Source organism: Pleurodeles waltl, chromosome 2_1 (assembly GCF_031143425.1).
Source record: "Pleurodeles waltl isolate 20211129_DDA chromosome 2_1, aPleWal1.hap1.20221129, whole genome shotgun sequence".
Classification (NCBI taxonomy): Eukaryota; Metazoa; Chordata; class Amphibia; order Caudata; family Salamandridae; genus Pleurodeles; species Pleurodeles waltl.
In genome coordinates, this window is record NC_090438.1 from 467,127,349 (window position 1) to 467,146,836 (window position 19,488).

At 46.1% G+C, this 19,488-nt stretch overlaps 1 protein-coding gene across 1 annotated transcript in view; it reads left to right on the forward strand.

The window, feature by feature from the left end:
* The window catches only part of PLP1 (proteolipid protein 1), a 109,217-nt gene that overhangs the window by 74,740 nt on the left and 14,989 nt on the right, over positions 1 to 19,488 (forward strand). Inside the window, exons 3-5 of the mRNA XM_069213525.1 lie at positions 2,743 to 3,007; positions 10,944 to 11,112; positions 12,451 to 12,524. Coding sequence (XP_069069626.1) covers positions 2,743 to 3,007; positions 10,944 to 11,112; positions 12,451 to 12,524 — 508 coding nt within the window. The remainder of the gene's footprint in view (positions 1 to 2,742; positions 3,008 to 10,943; positions 11,113 to 12,450; positions 12,525 to 19,488) is intronic.

Below are 19,488 nucleotides of genomic sequence, written 5' to 3' on the forward strand. Positions count from 1 at the left end.
TTTATATTTGTTGTATCAGAGGATGAATTACCTCAGGGGCACAAGGGGAGTGTAGACACACATTCTGCAACCTAGTGCACTTTGGAATTACAGAAGGAGTTCACAAGCACTTGAGTGACTCTTTCTGTAATACTGATCATGCTGCCACATGCAGCACCAGTGCAGTGTCACTGTGGAAGTCCCAAATTTGCATGAGGGTGTGGCCTCATATAAATGAAGGTGTCATTTACCTCTGCGCCTGAGCAGTATTACATAGGCAGGCAAGCAATCGAAGGAACAATTAGGAGGCACATTGACTGTGTACCACACAGAGGTATTGAACAGTCAGAGCCATGTTAGGCTAGAGATTCCTAAAGTCATTGGAACCAAGCTATACCTGGTAGAGGCCTCATCAGGGCGAAACTGCTTCTACCTTGCTTGTATTCCAGTTCAGGGATGACCTAGCCTGGCAGTTCAGGCTGGACTGTTACTATTGTAGTAAGCCCCTATTTTTGAAGAAGCAGGATAGGTCTGTGGAAGGTGTCTTCTCTTCTACCCTGACCCCGGAGCAAAAGAGGGACTATCAACACTTAAGCTCACACTTTGTGCAGCCTCGACAATGACATGGAGAACAACTTGCCTTTCAAAAGTAAAATTTACAGGCTGTCTGATAAAGTGAGTGCCAGCATTAAGGATGAGGTATCCAAATTTCTAAGGTTAGAGGTGAGTGAAGATTCCAAATACTCTTGCTCCAGTCCAGTGGTGCTGGCTCCCAAGATCGCCACACCAGGTGCCACACCAGAACTCCAGCTCTGTGTGGACTATAGAAGGGACAATTCAGTCACTAAGACTGGTGCCCACTCCCACCCCTGATCTGATAAGTTCATCAACCGATTAGGAGCTGTCAAGATCCTGGGTACATATGATTTGACATCAGGAAACTGGCAAATTGCCTTAACCAAGGGGGCTAAGGAAATGTATGTATTCACTACCCCAGAGGCCCAATTCCAGGTTTGAATGATACCCAGTGGGTTAAAGAAAGCTCTTGCCACCTTTCAGGGGTTGGTTAACTGTGTCATGGCTGGGATGGAGGATTTCAGTGCTGCCTATCTAGACAACATTGCTGTCTTCAGCTCCAGCCAGGAAGACTGCCTGTTTAATCTCCAGGAAGAGCTTCAGGCCCTGTAGAAGGTGGACCTGATTATCTAGACCAGTAAGCACCAGAAAATGTAGGATTCTGTGGTTTACTTGGGCCACCACATCATGGGGACAAGATGCAGCGCTCCAGGCCAAATTTCAGATCATCCTCGCTTGGGGAACCCCCTTGCCCCCCAAACCCAGACCGAGGTGAGACCATTCTTATGCCTCACTGGTTACTACAAGAAATGTTATTAAGCGGTACAGCACCTTTGTTGCCCTTTTGACAGAGCTGCCTTCTAGGAAGCAGGCCAAGAGGTTTATCTGGATGGAGGTGTTCAGAACACATTTGACACCTTGAAAGAGGCCATGTCCACAGCACTAGTGGAAGGAGAGTGAAGGTGATGGAAGTGCAGACGAAGAATTGTGTGTGTAGCAGGTCAATTTGGGGTCTAGGTGGCATGGGTAAAAGAAGTGAAGGAAAGTGGAGAAAATTAGTCACACAGACTGGTCAGTTAGAAAGATAAAGAGGGTTAAACCAATGAGAAATGTAAGAAAAGGAAAGTAGATGAAACATGAGTGGACTAGACCAGACCAAAAAAGAAAAGTAGCTTTGTTCGAAACAGAGGTTATCGTATAGAATGTATAAATACCATGAAACTCGTGTGCTTATTGTCGCCTATCTAGAGGCTATTTTTATTATTTGTGACATTAAAAATCTGTGTTCTGCATCAGAACGGATACCAAAGAGCAGGGGCGTTAGCACCCAGAAGGCTCCTTCACCCAGCAGTTGAATTTGTGAACGTAATGGCCAGATCATATCAATAAGCTTGTAATGGCAGCATTTTAATTTGTTGGCGATTAACATTATTGGTTTTATTTTATTATGTTGGGTGTAAATTATGCACTAGGTGATGTCAGAACGATACTGCGCCAAGTAATATGTTTTGCATTTCTGCCAGTGACAGCTCAAAAAGTAACCGTTTACAAATCACAATACCTCCAACAGGTTTTACTGCTGACACATTCAGATTCAGTTAACACGAATCTGCTTGCCATACAGCCAATACCGCCAACAAATCTAATATTGCCTACAGACAACTATAGAAGTTTTGTTACAGTTGTTGCCCAATTCTGATCTTTAGTCTGGTGACATCCTCGAGAAATAGAGGAGAACGCGCACTTCAGACTAGAGGTGGATTGAAGTGCACCGCATTCTTGGAACTCCCCGTTTAGAAGAGGGGTGTTCTGCAGTTCTACCCATTGAGGTTGGAAAATGAAGAGCCTGCCTATATGGTATTCATTACTTTGTGTCTGTCCCCTTTCCCATGTAGAATATATTGAAAAGACATGTCAGTGGCACATCTGTTAAAAATGACAAATTGCAGAGGCGCTTTGAGAAAGAAATCCCGGGGATATGTTCATATTATTAGATAGATGGTAATTACCTTCCATTTTTTATTATGATTAGAACCCCAGACCCATGCATTTGGTATTCTTTCTAAAGCAAGTGATTCAGGACATCGGGTTCTCTCACACGCAGATATCATATCACTACTATGTGTCTGTGGCTTGCAAAACTGTACACAATGCAAACATGTTTGTAATTTCTTCCTTCTTCCACAGGATTAACGCGTTAGAGTATGTGATCTACGGAACGGCTGCTTTCTTCTTCCTGTTTGGAGCCCTTCTGCTGGCCGAGGGCTTCTATACCACCACTGCTGTCAAACACATACTCGGAGACTTTAAGACCACTATCTGCGGCCAGGCTCTCAGTGCAACGGTAACAGGGGGCCCGACGAAGGGGAGGGGCTCCAGACACCACCGGCCTTCTCATTCTCTGGAGCGCTTTTGTCAGTGTTTAGGAAAATGGCTAGGACATCCTGACAAGGTGATCTTTCCTAGGGTTTATTCCTCTCTGAGTGAATGCGACATTGGTACATTCTGAGGTGACAAATTGTAGCAGAACAATTGCTTTACAAGTAAGATGTTGATCCATTTGCTGGGTGTGATAGTCGGAACGAATGACACAGCTGTCTTATTCTTTCATGCCGCCATTTTAACCCGCGTTGGCGAGCCGCATTTGCAGTAACCATCTTATTGTAGATTCACTCTGTCTAACTCCTTTAAATTTTCCTGCCCTCGTGCATGCCTCAAACCCAAGTGGTTAGTTGAAAGCAAAGAACCCTGCAAGATACCGTTTCTGCCAGTGCATTTCCAATTACTAATGCATTCTGAAAACCTCTCAACAACTTAAAGGAACCTTTCAAAGTAAAGAAAGCAATCAACCCACAATAAAACCTCAACCCAAAGTAACCACTCACACCACATCCGTCCACGTGTTATCATTACACATCAGCAGGGAAATGTCAATACATTCTAATATATGGAGCAAGAGAAGGACTATGGGGGGGGACATTTTGATATTTTTGAATGTGATTCTCTTATATGATTACATTTGGACCGCTCGTCCGCTCGCTTTAGGGAGGTGAACAGTTTTGTTACTATTGACTGTTTATAGAGGCTCAAGAGAATGATTTGATTTTTTTCACCAGAAGAGACAGCTAAACAGACTTTCTGTTTTAACAGAAATGTAAATGTTAATTTTCTTCTCTTTCTTGGAAATGGGTTTCTCTTTTTTGTAAAGTACTTACCTTTCCTTTTCTGTACATCTTATCTGGGTTGGAGATACGGTGTAACATAGAACTCCTATTGTAATTTCGTTTATTCTTGCTGCCTATAAAGCAGCGGTGCCAATTTCAACTTTTGATGATGCTTCTTATCACAGGTAAACATAAAACCTTTACATTATAAATTAAAATCATCACTTCCGTTCTTTCAGAATAGCATGAAAGCGCCTTCACTCAGTTGGATAGTATTAAGACCTGCTATTTAAAGCACTGACAAAAAAGCAGGAGTGTGGTACGAAGCATTGTATAACAGCAGATCCTTAATATGTCACTATAATTATTATATATATATATTTTTTTTTTAAACTAAGAGTGTTGGAAATGGAGTCTCTGGTTGGCAGTCAGTTTGCACTATGTCCAAGCAGGGACACTCACTCTAGTGGTTGTAATGGAGATACACACCTACGATAACCCCTGCCCAGCCCCTTGGTAGCTCGGCACAAGCAATCAGGCTTATCTCAAACGCTATGTGTAAAGTACTTGTACAATCCAACACAGTAACACAGCGAAAACACCACAAAGCACTCAACACCAGTTCAGAAAAATAGCCAATATTTATCCAAGTAAAACAAGACCAAAACAACAAAAATCCAACATACACAAGCAAAGGTATGAATTTTCAAAGATTAAATTTCAATATAGCGCTTAGAAACACAAATGTTTCAATTTTGGTGTTATCACTGGGTCGTGATGAAGTTGTTTCCAACAATCCAACGCCAATGGCACCAGTCATGGAGTTGCACAGACACCCCCAGGTACAGTACATTTTAAAAGTGAGGAAACAAGCTGGTGCAGTCGTGGAAGGGAGGTGTTGCTGGATCCAGTGCAGTGTTATTTCAGGTGCAGCGGGGCAGTGGAGCGGAGGTGTGGTGTGAAGCGTCTGGTCCTTGCTGCAGAGCATGGGAGCTAAGGCGGCATTGGTGTGAAGCATCAGTTCCTTGCACTCCAGCGGGGTCAATGTCCGGCGGGTCAAAACGCAGTAGGGCGACCTCATGGGGTTGCAGTCACACCATAGGGTTGCAGGCGCCGCAGTGGAGTCTGGTGTCACAGATGTCGGTGACACGAAACTCAGGACTTACAAAGTCACGAGACGTCAGCAGGGCTACAGCAGCGTCAGGTCTGCGAGGTCAGTCAGGTCATCACACTCCAGGAGAGACCATGGCTTTGGTTGCAGGCAGCGTGATAGGGTCAGGCAGTGGCGTAAATCTGGGTGTCGTCTGGCATTGGTGCACTTAGTTTTTCTTGGTTTTTAACCAGCTTTCTCTCCCAAGGGCCCAGAAACCGGAATAGACACCACCTGGTGAGTTAGAGTCCACAGCAAGGGAACCCAAAGGCTGGTAGGTGAAGTCTTTGCTGTCCCTGAGACTACTTAACAGAAGGCCAGCTCAGTAAAAGCCCTTGGAGAAACTTCAAAACTTCACAAGCAGGATACACAGCCTTTGTCCTCTCTAATGCAGAAGTGGCAACTGCAGGCCAACCCAGCAAGGCACACACATCAAAGGGACAGTACTCCTCCTTCAGCTCACCAGCTCTTCTCCTTGGCAGAGGTTCCTCTTGATCCATACGTGTTTTAACAGTCTGGGATGTGGGGTCCACTGCTTATATCCATTTCTGTTTTTGAAGTAGGAAAACATCAAAAGAAAGTCTTTTCTGTTGCCAAGATCCTGCCTTGCCCAGGCCTCACCCCAGACATACACCGGTGGGTTGAAAACTACATTGTGTAAAGACAGGCACCGCCCTTTCAGGTGCAGGTATCAGCTTCTCCCTCTCAATTCTATCCCAGGAGACTCATCGGGGTATGCAGGACACTCCCCAGCTCGATTTGTGTTACTGTCTAGAGGGAATTCACAAACAGCCCAACTGTCAGCCTGACCCAGATGTGGATTCCACAAGCTGGCAGAGGCACAAAATGGTTAAGCAAGAAAATGCCCACTTGCTAAAAGTTAAAGTAAATTAATGGTCAAAGCAAGGGGGAAGTATACCTAGACTTCCACAGTGATCTAATAGCTAAGTAATTGTACATATACAATTTATGTAGCATCAATAATGATTTATTGCTGTATTATGCTTTTTCTTTACATTTTATTGCAGGAAAAATGGCTATATTTTCATGTTAGGTAGTGCTTGCATTAAACAAAAAATTCCCGACTACATGAGTCAACGTGCGGTGCCAGAAGAATTCCCCTGGCTACACGAGTAGACTGCCTGGATTTTACTCACGAATATCGTGAGCCCCAGCCCACATCTCTTGATGGGCTTGCAGTGTTTGAATGCATCATACAGAACACTGTTCTTACCGGATTGACAACCCTAGACCGTAATTCAAGACACCTTCGGTCCTTATTACACTACCTAACATGAAGATGCCTCAGACCACAAGATGCTAATCCTATTCTGGATTTCTTAGGTGCTACCGACCTGACATTATTATCAGTCCTGATGATGACCCATCATTGATTTATCTCTACATTTGGGGTCGAAACGTCGACATATCTTTAAATGAGGATTATAAACTGTAAATAAATTTTATGTGACTTCAGGGCTTCCTGGATTGACAGAGCCATTAGAAGTCCATATTGTTCTTGAAACCACTTTCTATATATATTGTATATATCACCTTCACTTATCCGCACAATATTCACTTTCACTCTTTTAAATTAGGAGCACCTACCTTAGAAAATATAGCAATAAAATGTAAAGAAAAAGCATAATAAAGCAATAAATTGTTATTGATGCTACATAAATTGTATATGTACAATTACTTATCTATTAGATCACCGTGGAAGTCTAGGTATACTTCCCCCTTGCTTTGACCACTAATTTACTTTAATTTACTACCCTGGTCTAAAGGGTTAGAGGGTACTTGCCTCATTGTCTTCACATTACACTTGCTAAAAGTGGATTTTTCAAACTGACAGTATAAAAACCAACTTTACCAAAAGATGTATTTTTAAATTGTGAGTTCAGAGACCCCAAACTCCACATCTCCACCTGCTCCCAATAGGAAACTGCACTTAAAAGATATTTAAAGGCAGTCCTCATGTTAACATATGGGAGAGATAGGCCTTGCAATAGTGAAAAAAGAATTTGGCAGTATTTCACTATAAGGACATGTAAAACACACCAGTACCTGCCCTACCTTTTTCTATACACTGCACCCTGCCCCTCGGGCTATCTAAGGCTTACCATAGAGGTGCCTTACATGTACAAAAAGAGACAGTTTGGGCCTGGCAAGTGGCTATTCTTGCCAGGTCGAATTGGCAGTTTAAAACTGCACACACAGACACTGCAGTGGCAGGTCTGAGCCATGTTTACAGGGCTATTCATGTGCGTGGCACAACCAGGGCTGCAGGCCCATTAAAAGCATTTGATTTACTGGCACTGGGCATCTCTAGTGCACTTTACTAGGGACTTGCTAGTAAATCAAATATGCCACTTAGGGTAAACCAATCACCAATACAATTTAGACAGAGAGCAAATGCACTTTAACACTGGTTAGCAATGGCAAAGTGCCCAGAATCCTAAGGCCAACAAAAACTAGTCAGAAAAAATAGAAGGAAGGAGGCAAAAAGTCTGGGCATGACCCAGCAAAAATGGCCAGGTCCAACACAACCCCACCCAGCCTAAAGCCAGGGGAGTCCAATCAATACCTTAATGGGCTTACCTTCTTGGAACGATAGAGCATGGACCCTGGCCTGCAACGGCCAGGGCACGTTCTAGTTCTAAGCCTTCCTGAACCCATTTGGATTCCTCTGTCCATACTCTCAGGGCTCATTAAGCTAACCCATTGGGGACCCCTCTCCTCACCTACAGACACCATCTGTGCAGCACCTAACCTTACTTTGCTCATAGATGTATCCCAGTGGGCAGACAGTATCACCATGGCCAACACAGTGGTGTGGCCCACTCCACCCCGAGGTGTGACTCCTGGCCCCCTACACAGGCAAATCTCTTTACCAGGACAGCAAGCCACAATGGCCACTGACAGCTGTCAGGTATGAGAGTCAAGCCTCAGGCATTTCAGGGCTCTCTAACCACTGCGACTTTGGAGAGTGGGAGGCAGTAGCCCCAGGTGCATGGAACCTTTTGTCCACTTTCCCTTCCACCAGGTCAGGGATGGTTGCCTGACACTGGTCCTCCCCTCTAGGGCTCTGTATCCTCCCCCCCAGGGAGGCACCCCCAGAGTCCATAACTGTCAGGGTGCTTGTTGAAGCAGTCCTGCACAATTATTCCTCCAGTGCAGGGATTTTAACCCCAACCTCCTGGGGTCAGGGGCAAGGCTTCCCACCCCCTATCCTTCCTTCTGGGGTTCTGCACTTCCTCACCAGGATTGTCCTGCCCCAGAATCCAGAATTGTTAGGGTGCTGGTGCCAGCTATCCTGAACAATTCTCCCACCAGTTCAGGGCCACTACCCTGTAACTGGTCTCCCAACCCAGGGTCTGCACCCCTGGCCTGAACCAGGGTCAGAGGTGAGTCTCTCCCTACCCTGCCCCCACTTCCAGAGTCCCCCTCTCCCCCACCTTGGAGAGTACCCCTAGAAGTCCCACCAGGGGTGATGATTGGGCAAATCCCCCTCCCCCATCAGGCCAGAGTGTGCCCCCGAACCTGACCCTCCAGCATAGGGTCTGTACCCTTAGACTGAACCACTGCCTGGCAAGCCAGGACGTCCGGGGGAGTAGCCCGAGCAAAACACATTCCCCATGTGGTGGGTAAGAGTCTGCCTGGTGCAGTTCTCCAGCTTCCTTTCCATCTGACAGCCCATGAACCCCCCCATGCCAGAAGTGATGTTGCCAGGGTCATTCCTAGGGAGCTCTGACTACAGAGCTGACCCCCCAGGTTCCCCACTGGAGACTGCCTCCCTCTCTCACCTCTCTGTCTGGTCTCCTGCCTCTTCTCACCTTTCCAAGTACTGCTGACACTATGGGCTCCCCTTCAGCAGATGGCCTCCAGGTACAGGCTAAGCTCCCCTCCTGGTGTTCCCTCATGTAATCCTCTAGGCTCTGGGACTGGGTCTCGGGCAACCTGGGACTCTGCCCACCCCGCTCCCTCTCTCTTGAGACAGGACATGGGACCCCTCACCCATCCCACTTTCACAGGGACCTACATGGGTCACTGCAAACCTCCCACACGTACCTTGGTTGGGGAAAACCTAAGCCCCTCTCCTCAGGAGCACCACCAAATGAGTCTTCAGACTCCTTGGTGCTCACTCAGAGGTCTGCCTCCTGTGCAAGCTCCCTGGGGTCAGAGAACTGACACTCCACTTGGTGTTGGCGTAGCTCTGGAAAACAGGGACTGAACATATGCTCCCCAGCAATCACATCACACAGCACCCCACATGAATTAACCAAACTGCTCTCTACCTCACCATCCAGTGCCTTGAAAAAATACTCCACATCACCCTCCTGAGACTGGTAAGACAGTGTCTGACTGTCCCTGACACTCAACCCACACTCATCTGAGGTGTCTCTCTACTCTCCTACCAGGACTTAAACAAGGAGGGAATCTCTCTCTCTGTCACTCTCACCTAGAGCCAGTAGAACGTCCCTCCCATCACTAGGAATATGGCTCCCCTGTGCCAGTTTCCAAATCCACCTCAGGGAACCTGTGCACCAGTAGTGCTGCCTCATAAACCTGAACCTCCTGATGTATGTTATCCCCCTCCTTCAAGTTGGGCACCAAGTCTCAGGCATGTGTACTTCTTCCAGACTTCTGGATGTAAAATTTTTGCTGCCACCATCTGAACTGGACTCAGTACTCATGGCTTGCAGCTTTAGCTCTCCACAGCTCAGTTCCTGAGCTACTAATGTTTCTTCTTCCTCGGCTAAGGCTCTCTCAGCCTCAGCTCTCTTAAGCTCTTCATCTAGCTCTCTTAGCCTCTGCTCACAGGCTAAAAGCCATCCCTCTCTCTCTGGTTCCCTCTCAGGGCCACTGCCCTAACTTTCAGAGTTGTCATTCTCCTCAGAATCATCTGCTAGTGTTGCTTGCCAGTGTTTTAGTTCATAACAAAACAGGACTGCTTCAAGATCCTCCGTTGTGGACGTTCTCTTCAAAGCCAGTCCCCTTTCCTTGCAGAAAACATTTAGCTCCTGCATTGTATAGATGTACAGGTGGCAGAAGTTGGGCCTGAGAGGTCAGTCAGGGTTGTCGCACTCCAGTGAGGACCACGGCTTCGGGTGCAGGTGGCATCTCAGGGTCAGGCAGCAGCGTCAGACTGAGTGTCGAGCATCATGCACTTGGTTTTTAACCAGCTTTTACTCCTGAGGGCCTAGAAACTGGAATAGGCACTACCTGGTGAGTTAGGGTCCACAGCAGGTGAATCCAGAGGATGGTAGGTGAAGTATTTGCTGTCCCTGAGACTTCTTAACAGGAGGCAAGCTCAGTCCAAGCCCTTGGAGAAACTTCACAAGCAGGATACACAGCAAAGTCCAGTTTTTGTCCTCTGTAAGGCAGAAGCAGCAGCTGCCGGCCAACCCAGCAAAGCACACACAGCAATTGGGCAGTACACCTCCTCCTGCTCTTCAGCTCTTCTCCTTGGCAGAGGTTCCTCTTGATTCCAGAAGTAATATAAAAATATGGGGGTTTGAGTCCACTACTTATATCCCTTTCTGCCTTTGACAGGGGGTAACCTGACTGCTAACCAAGGACTCCATTTCTAACAGGGCCTTTAGAATAGTGCTGAAAATATGGCTCTTCAGTATATTCTTTACTTAGGTAAACAGTTTTGATTTAATTTTGAAAATATTTCTCAAACATAATCCCAACTTTATGCTATAGGGATACATGAGGTGAGGCAGCAGTGTTTGGGCATGCCAATAAGTTTCTTGTCCAATCGCTTAAGTGACAAGACAGGGCACTGCCATTAGCAACAAACCCGCTTTACCTTTGAAAGGAAATGAATGGCCAAACTCTTCATCTGGATGTGAAGAGATTAGAATCAGCAATATGTGTCTGTACCATTTTATTCCATTCCTGCATTTGTCAAAGGAAAGTAACCTATGAATGATAGAGGGCACAATGAATGCATGACTTGTGAATATTCTATTTCTTGCTATCCCATTACATTCTGTTAAGGTCTGTACGTTTGCTAGCTTGAGTCATAAATAAGAGTGGGTCTTCTTATCTGCCTGATTTTGCAGTTTGTCGGTGTTACCTATGCAGTGACTGTCCTCTGGATCCTGGTCTTTGCCTGCTCTGCTGTTCCTGTTTACATCTATTTCAGCACCTGGATAACATGTCAGTCGATTGCGTTTCCCAGTAAGACATCTGCCAGTATCAGCTCTCTCTGTGTTGATGCCAGGATGTATGGTAAGCATGAAATGATCTATCACATTTCAAATAATCAATAACAGGATATATAAATCGCTAGCACAATAAGTTCTCACTGGGTAGACATGAATCAATGTTCTGATGTCATGATCATGACTCAGTTTATTATTGCAACTTCCTTAAATGTGCCAAAGTGCTAGACCTTAAGAGGTCAGGGTCAGTAAACCCGGGAAGTTCCACCAGTAAGCTCAGGAATGCTTGGGAATCCTTTTGAACAGTGCTATGTCTTCAAGGCTTTTGTGATTTGGGTAAATTTAGCTGGGACCTGCCTTAGACTGGTATACAAGCGAAAGCTGGTGCTAGAGGTTATCTTGAGTTAAGCCAGGTATTCTACTTTCCTCCAAGTTAACACAGTTTATATGATGAAAAAGCTCTTGAATCAAACCTGATATTGACCCCTACCATCCAAGTAGGCTGGGTAAAAGGATCACTGTCAGGTATCTGGTCAGCCTGAGGTGGATGCAGCTCTAAAGACAGCATGCTGAAAAGGCAGCTCATTACCCTTAAGCTACAGAAACGGTTATTTTATAGACCACTCATAAACTTTAGGAATACATTCTCTTCTCTTAGGAACTCATGGAGGTTGTTGCATGTTAAATATCCTGGTGAATGGAGAGACAGTTCCCAACATCACTTGTATCTAATGTGCTGTGTTACAAGCAAACATTGTAGGGCTGACCTCAGGATCTAGAGCGTTGGTTGGCAAGGCTGGAAGATATTGAACAAATAATCAGGCGCATGGTTTGGAATGTTTTGCATGGCAGGTACAATAGTTTGTGGCTTCCCTACTCTTTGGCACACAGCCAATGGAATTTATAGAGAGCAAGATTAATATGGTTATAATATTTCATGCTAAATAGGAGTTATGGTTCTCTGCCTGTAAGATGGAGAGATACTTTTTTACGAGTACTGTATAGATAATGTGGTAGAAGTCAAAGGTGGGCACCAGGAAAATCATACCTTTTTAAGGGGGGCGTGTAGCAGAGGGAGGATTTAAAAAAGAATAGACTTCACATGTGATGAAAATAATATTTGGTGGCTGCCGTTACTTCGACTGTAGCTAGATGAAAAGTAGGTGAAGGAATCACCAAAGTCCAAGAAAGAGTCACAGTTTCTTCACCACTGAGACAGAGCAAGCTAAACTGAGGGGCTTAGAAAGAGACACAACATCACTGAGTTATTTATAAGGTCTGAGAAAAATTGACATTAACTAGCTTCAAACAATGTCTTGATGTTCATGTAGCAAAAGTAGTGTTATGGCCTTGAATATGTTTCTTCACTCTAATCCTGTGCACGTATTGATTTTGTCTTTTACAGGAGTCCTTCCATGGAACTCCTTTCCAGGAAAAGTGTGTGGGTCAAGTCTTCTAACCATCTGTAAGACAAGTGAGGTAAGTAGACAGCTACAGCAGAACAAACACAGCTGTAATATCAGATGTTTATTAGAAATAGGATTCCCCTTTATTTAGCTAAACAATTGTATTGTTACTGTTAGAACCGTTTTCAGAGGGTCATGGGGCAAGCAGAGGTTACTGTGCCCAACCATGAGGTTTGTGGCCTTTTACTCCTGCTGTGCTGCGACATCAGCTCACACACAAACTCCAACCCTAGCTTCAAGGTGGAACCACCATGCACATGAGGGTCACATATCTCAGCTCTCAGAAGGGCAATGGTCCTAGCTTCCACAAGAGCAGGAGGACAACCTTCACTCTTGCAATGATCTCAACCAGACTCTGCATCTCACACTTTCACTGAAATGCACTCAGCTGGATTCCCATGAGGTCTCGTTCCCACCAGACTTTCTCCTTCTCACAGGATCCTCTGGGCATGACTGGCAGCCTGGGAGTGGTGGTCCAGGCTCATGACAAGTGGACATGAATTCCTGGGTAATGGCTCATCAGTCAGAAGGGAGACTAGCAGACCTTTGTCCATAGTCCTGGTTCCAGAAACTAGAAGTCTTCATGAACTTCTCTTCAGTTGAATCCAGCTGTAAAACATTGCTGTTGAAGAACCTGTGGGACTCATGCTCCTACCTGTATAGTCTGAATGCAGATATGGATAAGATTTAGGGGGTCATTCTGACCCTGGTGGCCGGTGGCCGCCAGGGCCACCGACCACGGGAGCACCGCCAACAGGCTGGCGGTGCTCCCACGAGCATTCTGACCGCGGCGGTTCAGCCGCGGTCAGAAGCGGCAAGTTACCGCTGCTCGGGGGAATCCTTCATGGCGGCGGAGCGCGCTCCGCCGCCATGAGGATTCTGACAGCCCCTACCGCCATCCTGTTCATGGCGGGTTTGATGGCGGTAGGGGGTGCCGCGGGGCCCCTGGGGGCCCCTGCCGTGCCCATGCCAATGGCATGGGCACGGCAGGGGCCCCCATAAGAGGGCCCCTACAAGTATTTCACTGTCTGCTTGGCAGACAGTGAAATACGCAATGGGTGCAAATGCACCCGTCGCACCTTCCCACTCCGCCGGCTCGATTACGAGCCGGCATCCTCGTGGGAAGGTCGTTTTCCCCTGGGCTGGCGGGCGGCCTTTTGGCGGCCGCCCGCCAGCCCAGGGGAAAACTTGAAATACCCGCCGCGGTCTTTTGACCGCGGCGCGGTATTTTGGAGGGCGGAATTCTGGCGGGCGGCCTCCGCCGCCCGCCAGAATCAGAATCAGGCCCTTAGTGTCTAGTCATTTGATATTCCTGTTGTGAAAGTGGCTCTTTTGAATTGGCTTCTCATCTGCTTTGTTCTTTGTCAGAAGGACAGTTTGCACCAGCAGGCGTGGCACCAGTTTTGAATGACCAAATAGAGGCCAAAGGAGTAACCAGGGATTACACTTGGCTGCCAGCCTCCATGGATATATGCTTCATAAAGGTTCAAAAACATAAGCCCTTCTCTCTTTAATGGTTCCCTGGTCTTATAGTGCCACCTTTATCAGACCCACCATCTCACGGACATGAGGCCAGATTCCACTTACCAGTAAATCTTCCTATAATTAAGGAAATCCTCCAGTGTCTTTGATACCACCAACCCCTCAGGAATTTGAACATTGATATTTCCTGTCTGGGCATTGCAATACTCACCTCCACTTGCCTTTCAAGGCCCTGTGCTTCTAAAATGGATCTACATGCCTCCATGCTATGTACAATGCTCAGGCACACATGTATCCCAGCACTTATGTACAAGTCCGGCAATACACACAATCATCATGTAGGCCAGGGTTGAGCTAAGTACACAGCAGCAGTGCTTTGCATGAGTCGGCCCTAAACACAAAATGAATATGCTCTTACCACTTAACCCCTGGTAAGGACAGTAGCCCTCTTCCAGTTTGGGGGTAGCCCTTGATGCGCCCTACCCAGACTCACAAGCCTGCAATGTCACAAGACAGGCGTGATCCATGATCTTTGGTTACTTGTGATCATAAATCAGTACCAGGGATCCAGATATACATGCAGCTGATGCATTCAGGGCAAGGGTGCACATCTGTCATCATACAGGTGACTCTTCCATCCTAACAGGTGCCACTTCCAGATCAGACTACCCTGAACCAACTCCTAAACTGGAGAGATTTGGACATGGGATTGGCAAAAGTGACAAGAAAGTCCATATGGATTACCATGTCCTAATCCGTCTCTGTTCCCCACCTCAAACTCTAAACCTTGTAGAGAAAAATACACAACTTGGGATACCCTCCCTTCATAGCCATTACCCACTCCAATGGCTTCTGATCCATTTGAAGTTAATGCCTAGTTACAAACAAATAAATGCAGAACTTCTGCAAGGCCCACACTATCGCAAAGCACCTCTTCTCTATGGATGCCCAGTTCTTTTTTTCTGAGTAGTGACATCCTACAAATGAAGGCCACCAGACACTCTCTACTTTTGTCATCCAGTTGTGGTCATCCAGTTGTGCTAACACAGCTCCAACTCCCTTGTTAGAGACACCTGTCTGTACAAAAGGAGGCTGGCTGTGGTCAGCTACTCTCAGTACAGGTGCATTGCATAGTGCCTTATTTCAGCTCCTCAAGATGCCTTTTGACACTACTCATTCCAAATCATTTTCCTGGGCTGCATCTTGGAGATCACCACAGTCAGTGGGGCGGCTATAGTCCCAGAGTTAGGCACAAAGTTCCTGTAGTAGACTGTGACTCTTAAAAAGGCCTTCACCTCTGTATGGGTAGTAGACACCTCCCACTCCATCACAGCCTGTATCTTGGCATTCAAAGGGAGAATCAGCCTGTTACCAACCTCACGGCCCACTTAGACTACATAGGCTTCTACACTTGAAAGTCGTTGCCTTGATTGTAGCTTTTGCTTCCTGTATCCTAGCCAACACCTGTACTAGGTGCCACAGGTGGTCTGGTCATGAATTGCTAAACACAGGAATGTCACCCATGCAGGCCACACAGAACTCCTCCAGCCATGCAACAACTTGGTTCACCAGGAGCTGAAAAGTGGCAAGAGAATTCTTCAACCCAAAGGGCGTAACCTTAAACTGATATAATCCCTCTAACACAGTCTTCTCCTTGACATTTGGTGCAAACTGCGACTATCCACTGATCAAATCAAAGGTGCTGAAGTACTTTTCAGCACCTAACAGATTCACAAGCTCCTCCACTCTCAGGACTGGATAGGCATTGGTCGTGGTCACCTCAATGAGGTTTTGATAGTCCACACAGAACTGCAAGTCTGTAGCCCCCTTCTTTGGTAGCAGTACCACAGGACTAGACCAAGGACTATGATATATTTCAATGAACCCCAGGTCCAACACCTAGGCAACTTCATGACTCAATGCATCCTTGAACCCAGTCAGATGTTCTGTACTTTCTGTCCTTTATTGGCAGACTGTCACCTGTCATGTATTGGACACAGAGAAATGTCAAACCTGGAGTCAGTAAGAAGAGGAGGAAAACCATCCCAATTTATCTCTACACTTTCTCTGCTGCTCAAGAGTCAACAGAGGAATCTAGTGAACCCCTTCTACAGAGCCATCCATCATGTCATCATGCAATAGGGCAGGAACAGGTAGAGGGTCACTGTATTACTTGAAGTTCATTGCCAAAGCCATGCCTTTCACTGAGTACTTTCTCCATAAGCTAAGGCTTCAGCCAGTTGCCATGAAACACCCTCCTTGGCTCCCTCTTGGCACCTGCGTCTACCAAGTAGTTAACATCCAAAATGTTCAGAGCAAACTTGTTTGACTCACACCATTTGTTCTCCAAAGCTCCGGAACAAATAAACTTCAATACCAATACCTCATGACCATTCAGATACCCAGCCAGGTTAGCCTTCTGGTCACACTAGTTCTTCATTAGCCCTTGCATGAATATTTTTTCCTTCGTGTGACACATGTATTGCACCATTAGCTCCATAGGGCCAATCATATAATCAACCACATCCTTCCGTGGATACACAGTGGCTCCTGTCCACCATTCACTGATTAAAGTGAGTGAACCTCTCACAAAGGGCCATTTTATACATTGCACCCTGGGGGCCCAACAGGCATGTGCACCTGCTCTGTGTGCCCTTGGGGCACATTGGTATTAGAGAGGGGGGCCACAGATGCTTGTGCATTACCTTCTGTAATACTGATAGCCCTGGTGTACATATTGCACAGGCACTATCGTAAGAGGGCATCCCTCATTTGCATGGGGTGTTGCTGTAGGCAAATGATGTAATCACTTTGCTTCTTTGCCTTTGTATTATGGATGTGGGTGCAGAGACACACATGCAATTAGGAGGTGCACTGAAAGTGAGCCACAAAAATGTGGCACACTGAATGTGTGCCTCCTAGGGGCAGCCCTCTAGAGGGGAGAAAGGCCCACTGCAGGGGTGTGAAGTCACTCGCTGCACCTGCCTGCACAGGGATTTTTCTCCCTTTTTTAAAGTGAAGGCAGGTTGCCGCCTGAACTGTGAAACACTGAGCAGCTTTTAAAAAGCTACTCCATATTTGCATTGAATGGGCTGCCCTCAGGGCAGCACAAGTTCATGCCTGCCCTGCGGGCACATTACTTGTAATGCGGCACACTGTCCCTGTTTGAGCCCTGGCATGTCTTTCTAATATGGTGCTGTGGCCAAGGCACAACCCCAAAGTGTGTCATATACATAATACAGCACCAGGTATCCATAAAGAAGTACAAGAGGAATGAAACAAACTCCCTTCTGCGGAATCTCTTTGTAGGTGAACAAGAGTTATGGAGGGAGAAGATTCCACTTCCTTCTTAGGTACTCATGCAAATTTTCCATCATGCTGTTGAGTGTCTTGTTAAACTGCTCTACCAAACCACTGGTTTGCCACTGTGGGAAAACATTAGGTCACACCAGCTTGCTCCCACATCCCTCTCAAGTTGCTTCCACTGTCAAAGATGACTGTTCTTGGAAATCCAACCCTAGAAAAAATCCCCAGCAGAGTTCTTGCTACCACCTTTGCATTCATGCTCCTCAGAGGTACCGCCTCTGAGAACCTGGTGATATGATCCATTGCAACCAAGATATACTTGTTGTCTGAGTGTGAATGGGAAGTCGAATGGACCTACAATATCTATTCCGACTCAAGCTAAACACTCACAATTCCTAGGGGCCCTAATTGTGCCAAAGTCCTCCCTCCTGACTTACCACTCACGTGGCTACAGGACAGGTTCTACAGAACCTCTCTGTGTCTCTGTCTCAGAGTCACCAGATCCTCGGGATCTGTGCACGTTCCCAACACTTCCACCACAAGACAGCTCCAATACTCTGATTTGAATTGTCACAGAGTCTAAGAGAGTCCAAGTGGGGAAAAGGGGATTAGGAAAGGAACAGCTGGGAAGGAGACCTGTAGGAAGCAAAGGGTTAAAACACACAATATCAAGATTACATCATATGAATCAATACTAGGCTATGACTCTAAGCATTGTCATTCTAAAAACATGAACAACCTAAGGATAGACTTAAAATGACTAGGCTTCAAGATGACTGGATACCTGTGAGGAAATCAAGAAAGGTTAAATGCAACTTTCAAATTCAAGTATTATCCTTTGCATGAGGATCAGGAAACAACCTGAATGATTTCTAAACCATCATATGAATCGTGTTTGAGAAACATATTAGGAAAACACAACATTACATCTAGAACTCTGGCTTTTTTGTTCTCTCAAATTTCCGGAACATGAATTGCGCACATTGCAGATTTTTACATGAGTAGTAAATACCATAGAATGATTGTTCACCATGAATAACACAGATTAGACTTGAGAAATAAATCATGGGACTTGCCAACTCGAAAGCCACCAAGCAAATACCTTAAAATGGTAGCGCATAATGAACACCATGATTTTAAACACAGAAAAGGAATTGCGCGGCTTGCCGATTCGAATGTCACCAAATAAATGTCAGGAAATGGTAGCGTACAATGAGTAACATGAATTATACACAGGAAATTAATCGCGCGTCTTGCCGATTCGAGTACCACCATGTAACTGCCAAGGAATGTTAGCACACAATGAATTTCAAAGGTTACAGCACAAGAAAACGAATCACACGTCTTTGCGATTCGAAGGCCATCACATAACTGCCAAGGAATGGTAGCGCACAATGAATAACATGATCTAAGCACGAGAAAAGAATTGCGCGTCTTGCCGATTCGAATGCCACCATGTAACTGCCAAGGAATGGTAGCGCACAATGAATAACATGAATTAAGCACGAGAAAAGAATTGCGCGTCTTGCCGATTCGAATGCCACCATGTAACTGCCAAGGAATGGTAGCGCACAATGAATAACATGAATTAAGCACGAGAAAAGAATCGCAAGTCTTGCCGATTCGAATGCTACCTTGTAAATGTCATAAAATGGTAGCGCACAATGAATATCAAGAGTTAACACACAAGCAAAAAATCGCGTGTCTTGCCGATTCGAGTATCAGCATGCAAATGCTACGAAACGACCAAGCGCACATTCACACGCACAAGAGTAAAATTGTTTATCAGGCAAAGATTAGGCCCAAGAACTCGAGAGTCTTCGATAACGGGGTCAGGGGCCCAGCCCGACCTCCGTCCTAGCGCCCTGATCTAGGATCACCAATTAAAGTGAAAAGGGCAAGGCCTGGAGGATCAAAGTAGGCCACCGAAACAGGAGCTCAGGAAGTTGCTGCTGCTCTGCACCGGGACCTCTGAATAGTGAGCACGTGGAGCTGGGCTGGCTCCCTTATATAGAGTCTTGGCCCATCCCACAAACCACACCCAGGCATGCTGCAGGGAAAGCTTCTAGAAGGCCCTGGAAGGGGACCACACCATGACACAGTCTGAAAACCTGCAGAAGTACATAGCATGTGAACAGTATTTATATGCATGTTGAACATAAGTCTTTAAGATTAAACTCTGCAATGCA